The sequence below is a fragment of the Microtus ochrogaster genome, chromosome 2 (assembly GCF_000317375.1).
Source record: "Microtus ochrogaster isolate Prairie Vole_2 chromosome 2, MicOch1.0, whole genome shotgun sequence".
In the NCBI taxonomy this organism is placed as follows: Eukaryota; Metazoa; Chordata; class Mammalia; order Rodentia; family Cricetidae; genus Microtus; species Microtus ochrogaster.
In genome coordinates this window covers 40529550-40537353 of record NC_022010.1, presented here as the reverse complement: position 1 = coordinate 40537353, position 7804 = coordinate 40529550, and the positions used below count along the sequence as shown (strand labels likewise).

The 7804-nt window shown below is 41.1% G+C and overlaps 1 protein-coding gene across 1 annotated transcript in view; it reads left to right on the top strand.

The window, feature by feature from the left end:
* Nucleotides 1–236: 236 nt before the first annotated feature.
* Nucleotides 237–7804, top strand: part of Ppp1r2 (protein phosphatase 1 regulatory inhibitor subunit 2) — a 30156-nt gene continuing 22588 nt past the window's right edge. The window contains exon 1 of the mRNA XM_005344813.2: nt 237–640. Coding sequence (XP_005344870.1) covers nt 519–640 — 122 coding nt within the window. The 5' untranslated portion in view covers nt 237–518. The remainder of the gene's footprint in view (nt 641–7804) is intronic.

Genomic DNA, 7804 nt, shown 5'->3' with positions numbered 1-7804 from the left:
TAGCAAGGCTTCATACGGCGATGGGAGAGAATGCTTGACCACCCAGCAAATCAGTCAGCCAGACTCGCTGAAGATTTACACACTCACAGCGCAGCGACTGCGCGCCCGGACGCCCGGGCGAGCACAGTGGAGCGGCGGGCGGGGAGGGAAGGGGCGGGGCTGGAGGGCTGGCTTCGTTCTCGCCCCGCCCCGCTCTAGATATCGCGAGAGGGCGGGCCGAGCTTGGCTTGGGCGTCCGCGTCGCTCCCGCGCTTGGGCACAAGTCCGGCCTCCTCCGCGGGCGGCGGTCTCCTGTGCCGGCGGCTGAGGGCCGCCCGCCTCGCGGCGTAGCCTGTGGCGTTGCGGTCATTGTGTCGTGACGGTGACGCCGGTAGTGGTTTCCGCGACAGCCGGTGCGGCTGCTTGAGAGCCCGGCCTGGGCTCCGCGGCCGCCTGGGGGGTCTCAGCAGCGCCCACCCGTTCTCCTCCAGGACCCCACGCCAGCAGCGACCCTGAGCCGACAGCCGGAGCGACCGGCAATGGCGGCCTCGACGGCCTCGCACCGGCCCATCAAGGGAATCCTGAAGAACAAGACTTCTGCGGCTTCCCAGGTGGTGGCCTCGGCCGAACAGCCCCGCCGGACTGTCGAAGAGGAGCTGAGGTGAGAGCCGGGAGGCCGGCCTGGAAGCCGCTCCTTCCCGGCTGACGGGCGGCCGCGGGAAGCCAGCCTCGGCCCTGCCCCTCCGGCCGCGGGGTGGAGCGGGGGCTGGAGCCGGCACGGGCGCCGTCGGCAGAGGTGGCGTTCGTCGCGTTATATTTGTTAGGTACATGTATACATTTTAAACCTGGCTTTTGAACTTGGTGTCCCCAGATTCTTTAGAATCAAATTGAAGTTGCCAGGCTTTAGCTGTCAAGTTTTTATTGTTCGGTACCCTAAGCTAAAATTCTGCGGCAGAGGAGTTACTTTCTTGCCCTTAAATTTCAGTCTAGGTTCAGGCTAGTGAGATGAAAATTAAAACACACACATAAGCACAAAGCCAATATTCAGCATCTTCATGCATCCTCCCAGTTCCTGGTTTGTCATCTCCGCACTAAAGGAAACCAAAATTTTAAAGTCACTGATCTGTATTTAATGGGACGTTATTTTATTTTTGTACCTGAAGCTAGAGTTTTGGTGCTTTCTAGTTTGGGGTGCTGTCCCGCGTTTCTAAACGCTCTTCAGAGAGAAGCAACTCAAGATGTTGACGTAAAACATTGTGTGTTGTAGTAAATAACTGGCAAGCGCCCAAGGTCCATTAGTGAGAACTGGTGAAATATTAATTATGCTACACTTGTATAATGGAACAATATACCGGCCTGAAAAGAGGTGTTTGGGCTACAAAGAAAACTACCCAGGGTTCAGTGCTCAATGAAAATAATGTTACAGTGTGGTATCTAAGATATAACTGTACCACTGGGTCAGACAGAAAGGGGGCTGAGAGACTATGAGTTACTAAAAATAGAAGAACTCTTGCATTTGGAAATAAAGCTTTAGGAAAGTTACTGAAATTTGTAGTAGTAGCATTGAATGAGGATACTGATGAAATCTATTAGAACTAGGGCATTCCTATATTAAGGATCTAATTTAGAGTCCTAAGAGTAACTAGCTGGGAACAAATTTAGGGAAATTTGAAGAAAGTCTCTTGTGTGAGTTTAGCTTAGAATTGTGGCCTGCAGACACTAGAAAGGGACTTAGCCTTGCCGGACAACACCCCCACCTCGTTCTTTTGGTTTGACTCTTGACCTTCCTTCTCAAGTTTTCAACCTCTGCTTGGAGTAAGCTGCTTTAAAGGGATTTGACAGTGGTTGTAGGTCAGGAGGAAAACAGAATGTGGAACATAACAATAGCAAGAAGATCAAGATGTTCAAAAATACCTACAGAAGGCACCTCCACAGCCTGACTATTAAGCAGCAAGATTCTCATTGACTTTTATGTTATCCAGGTGAGCTTTTTTCCAACTGCCAAGTGTCCTTTTCTGCCTGCTTGATGTCCATGCATTCTCAAATGTGATGTGCTGTAATCTAAAGTACGGTCTTAGAGGTTTGCCTGCCCTGACTCCCATGATTGCCTGAGATTTACATTCAGAATTTTTTTTCCTTTTTTTCCCGTGGATGCCACTAAATGAGACTGCCTCCATTAGACAAATGGCTTCTTCTGAAAGAGTTCCTGGCAGGGCAGATTGATTTTAAAAGGATTTCATAAACTTGTTGACAGATTGCATTGACTGTAGTTGTAGCCACATAGCAAGCACTACCAAACTCTAATTCATCGAAGTTCATGGTGTCTGGTTCCAACTGGTAAAAGATAAGCCTTTTCATAATCACTGTTGGAACATTATAAAGCAAAGAAAACAAATTATAGAAATAAAACTGTTATTGTCACAATTCATGCAAGCAATATTAATTGAGCCTCTTTTAACAAATGATAATATTGTAGTTTGAATACATTTGAAACAAACTTTTTATGTTTTTACTTAATTTAATTAAAATTAGTACCCCCAATCTGATATATAAAAAGACCAAAAATAAGTGGCTCTTGCAATTATGATGTCCTTAGAATCCAGAAACAAAAGGTAGCATGTCAGTCTAACTGGAAATGGTCGAGCAGTGCATTAATAACACAGATGGCCATAATATTAATGTGGAAACAGCCAGAGCTCTAAGAGGATTGTACTCTAGTAATTGTGTTCTGTATTGTTCCATAGATGCTAAGCATTGTTGCAAGCTTTGAGTCCTTGATCCTAAGGGAAATAAGGGATTATATCCTCTCAAGCCTCTGGTCATAAATTGTCATCATCTGATCATTATTTAACCTTGTTTTATGTGTTTCTACTTAAAGACACCATATTTAATATATAGTGTTTATTAATTAGCACTGAATTCATGGCCAGTAGCACTCATGCCTGGATGAAGTTTATCCATTGTAAGTTTATCCATGGCCTTCTTGCACTTAGGGACACTGGGCAACACTTACCATTCTGGAGCCACTCACCAACAGAAACAGAAACGTGCATGGCACTAAGTAGACCACAGAATGTACTTGTGGCTAGGATGTAACCCAGTGGTCCAATGCTTTCCTCACATATGCAAGAACCTGGGTTTGATCCCCAGCATGGAAACAGAAGGGAAAGGAAGGCACATACTTGTATGTTGTATGAACAGACCATGTGATGGACATGTATCAAAAGGTCAATGAAACTCATCCTTTTGTACAAGGAGTTCAGGAATATATGTTAGTAATTAGTAAAATCAAAGAAGACTTATATGGTATGAGAACTGAAAGCAGCAAGCAGAGCCTTGCCATATTTGGCCGCGGCTGGTGGACAATACAAAGTTTTCCTACTCTGCTGCTGTCTTGACCATCCAGTAAACCACCTTCACTATTGTTTAGATTTAGTAAGGAAATTCCCAGATAGAGAGCCTACAAGTAAGAGTGAAGCCTACCTTTTTTGCATGCTTTTATCATGTCCAATGCAATTGCTGCATCACTATCCCTCTCATCTGCCCCCAGTTACCTTGTATAGGGATAATTACTGACAGTATTTCAAATGTACTTCAAATATGCCGTAATTCATACATACTATTGTTGTATTTCTTAAAATGAATGTAGGAGCTTAGGAATATGGCTTAGTGGGCAAAACATTTTGCTGTGCAAATGTGAGGACCTAAGTTTGAATCCCTAGAACCCATGTAAGACCAGACAGGATAGCATGCTCACCTGTAATCCCAGTGCTTTTGTAAGGGAGGCAGAGACAGGAGAACCCTTCTATTCCCAAACGCTTGAGAGCTTCAGCTAACCTGGCACACTCTGAGGAAAAGAAATAAGGATGCAGTCTCAAACAAGGAAGGCAAGAACTGCACCCAAGGTTGTCCTTTGAACATACATGCACACATGCACATTCTCACAGGTACAAAGATTTTTTTTTTAAAAAAATAATAATGTATAGGTAAAAGGAGGTTGTAAATTTTACACTGGTATTCCAAAACTCTGGTAAATTCAACTTTTAAAATAGTCTTTGGTATTTTGATTGTTTTTAATTGAGTTCTTTTTAAGACTGATAAATCATTATTTGTAAATTTTTTAAGATTTTACACTCTTAACTCAGGTTACCCCTGGCATTGCAGTTCCCCTTCCTTACCCCAGAGACACAGAACAGGTACACACCAGCATATCGGGCAGGTGTCCTAAGTGTCCTGTTCTGAGTAGTGAATTATTAACTATTAGTTCCTGTGATTCGTAACATTTGCCAGCTATTAGTTTTAGGGGGTTAATTAAAATGGATACACTCCACAGTTTCTCATATTTAGGCAAGTTAAGTTCACCACATTGCAACATGGTACCACATTGCTCAACTGTTTGGAAAACCACTGTCCTCTCCTGGGTTTGTGGAGTTCCCAAAATTGTTTCAGGATACCTCCAATGTAGTGCACATCATATGAAGGCCTAACCTAACGTCTAGAGCTAATGAAATTAGATCAGTTCGTTGAAAACATTGCCCCGTTGAGTCAAAGAAACTACCACCAGAAAAAGAAAAAAAATTCCTGTAATTATAGGATGCTATTCATTTTAAGGTATATTCTTTTTCAGATATGAGTGAAAGTGATTGTTTACAGTTATGTAAAAGTATGTTAAATGTTACTAAATCCTATTTTAGGGAGAAATTGTAATGTAGTGTTTAATCTGAATCCTGTCTGCTACTAGTCACTGGTTATTAGTTCTGACTGTCAATGAATTACTCATTTTATCTGTAGATTGTACATCTTAAATGAGTTAAAATGCTCAGCCCAGGACCTTACTCTTAACTGTGTTGTTATAGAAATGTAGAAATCTAATTGTTCATGCGTCTTGGGTTCCTTTACGTAGCTCAGTCCAGATTCTGTTGTAGTTTTAGGGTTTTTTTGTTTTTGTTTTTGTTTTTTTTTTTGATTTTTCGAGACATGGTTTCTCCGCATCTTTTGGTGCCCCTCCCGGAACTAGCTCTTGTAGACCAGGCTAGCCTCCAACTTACAGTCTGTTGTAGTTTTTTATCTGGTAAATTCAACTTTTTAAAATTGTGTTTGAGTGAGGGATAGTGACCCACACACAATCTCGGTACTTGAGAGGTGGAGAGGTATGAGGAATGAGAGTTCAGGGTCATCCTTGGCTACGTAGCCAGTTCAAGGCCAGTCTAGGCTATGTGAACCCCCTACACCCCAAGGTGCTGAATTCTATTTTGTCTCCTTAAGTATGTGGAGTGTTAAAGTCAAAGCTAATTAAAATTAAAAGGTTATTTCTTTCCCCAAAGTTGCCTTTTGTTTGCTTCTGCTTGCTTTATTGTTAAGTCTTAGTTTTCAGTTGTGGTATCAGACTTCAAAGGCTTGAATCTTTTCTAAAAACAACAACAAAAAAATCAAACCAAAAAACCTCTTTATTGAAATGTGAAATTAAAGTTTAATACTTTGAAGCAAAACCTGGCTTGCCACTCTGAGAGCAGTGGAAAGTATCAAACAAACGAGCAGAAACAAGAAGTCCTGGGAGACTTTTGAGATGGCAACATTTGAACTACCCAAGTGAAGTAACTTTTACAGGACAAGATGTAAACAGTCTGCAGCTCTGGTCACCCGTGGGAAGGGTGAAACTGAAACCAGCAAGTTTGGCTATCACAGCAGATCTGCCATGACCTAATACATTTTTATCTTTTTTTTTTTGGTTTTTTCGAGACAGGGTTTCTCTGTGGTTTTGGAGCCTGTCCTGGAACTAGCTCTTGTAGACCAGGCTGGTCTTGAACTCAGAGATCTGCCTGCCTCTGCCTCCCGAGTGCTGGGATTAAAGGCGTGCGCCACCACCGCCCAGCCTAGTAAAACATAGCTTTAAACACTACTTAATACTCTGTAAGTTAGAAAAGCACAAATAACCAGTCTTAGAAATGTCTTGGCAAAAATTGGTGACATTATAAATGGTCTTTGTTTGTTTGTTTGTTTGTTTGTTTGTTGCATCTTTTGTTCTTTGCTTTTGTTTTTGGTTTGGCTTGGTATGGTTTGGTTATGGTATAGCCCTAGCTGTCCTGGAATTAGCTCTATAGACCAGGCTGACTTGAACTCAGAGAGATCTGCCTGCTTCTGCCTCCTGCTAAGTGCTGGGATTAAAGATGTGTGCCACCACCACCCCACATAAGTGCTCCTAAAAGTTTTTTTGGGTGCCAGCTACAGTGACCCATACCTAGAATCATGGCTATTTGAAGGCTGACATAGGAAGATCACTTGAATCTGTAGACCATTGTGGATCACACAGTAAGAACCTATCTAAAGAGAAAAAGATTATTTTAGCAAATTATCCTAGAATCATAAGCAAATAGAGTATATGGAAATATGTCTGTCTCTGTTTGTTTTAAATAGTGTTAGATTACATTTAAATATCTAACATTAGTTAACTTATGTCAAATATTAGTTATTAAGGCAAAACGACAAAAGTAGCTTATTTAATATAGTATATAGTTTATGTGTTGGTGTATATATTTACATATTAATATATATTTTTATTTATGTATTATATAATTTAGTACATAGAGTGGAAAGAAAATGCAAAACTCCAAATTATTAATGTTAGCGTATGGGGATTATACTTTTAAATTTTATTCTTAAATTTAAGAAATGCAATTTCTGCCTGTGTTCTATGTTTTTCTTTCTGTCATCTTACAAAACAAATTTACAGGGTGTCGGTGTCTCTTCCCTCATATTAGAAACACTCTTTAAATGCCAAATATCCATCTAAATTTCTTTCTTTAAGAAATATGTTTATGGGTGTGTATGAGAGAGAGCTAGAGAAAGAGAGCTCATACCCACACTTAGCATGCATGTGCAAATAACAGTTTGCAGGAGTTCATTCTTGCCTTCTACCTTTTTGAAGTGCAAGGTCAGTTGCTCTTGCTTCTACAGACTAGTTCAGGAGATTCTCCTGTCTCCATGTTTTTACGTTACACTGGGACTGCAGACGCCTGCCACTGTCTCTTTTTACCTGAGTTCTGGGCATTGAATTCAGGTAGCTAGGCTTAAGAAGGCTAGTGTTTTGCCTACTACTGAGCCATTTCCTTGGCTCCTTCTTTCTCTGTATACCCATGTAAGATAATGCTATATGTAGTTTAGCATTAACATTTAGAAATTTAACGTCATTTAGCATTGTTACCATCATTTGTTCTGTTTTGAGATTAGAAAGCATCCAGCTAAGTCATTAATATTTTTAATATATCTAATCATAATTCACATTCAGAAAACTGTGTTAAATGTAAATTTAGAGCTTAAGAAAATACTATACATGCTGGCAGTGGTCTTGCAGGCCTTTAGTCCCAGCACTTGGGAGGCAGAGGCAGGCAGATCTTGTGAGTCCAGCCTGGTCCACAGAGCTAGTTCCAGAACAGCTAGGGATATATATAGAGAAACCCTGTCTCAAATAATGAAAAAGTACTGTACTAGAGGCTAGGGAAATGGTTCAGTTTCTAAAGCACAAGCATGAGGAACTGAGATCAGATCTCCAGCTCCAGTGAAAAGGACATAGTAGTATGTGCCTGTTTTCATTGTGTTGAGGTGGAGACAGGAAGGATCCCTGGAGCTTACTCTTAAAGCATAAATCAATATCAATTCTTTTTCATTATTAGTATCAGAATTGTTTTTCTGTTTTAAATCTTTCAAATTAAAATTAGTTTCGATTTATATAGTTTTGTTTTTCAAGTGTATGGAATTTTGCCTACATGTATATTTGTGTACCACATGTATGCCTGATATCTTTGGCGGTCAGAAGAGGGGATTGGAT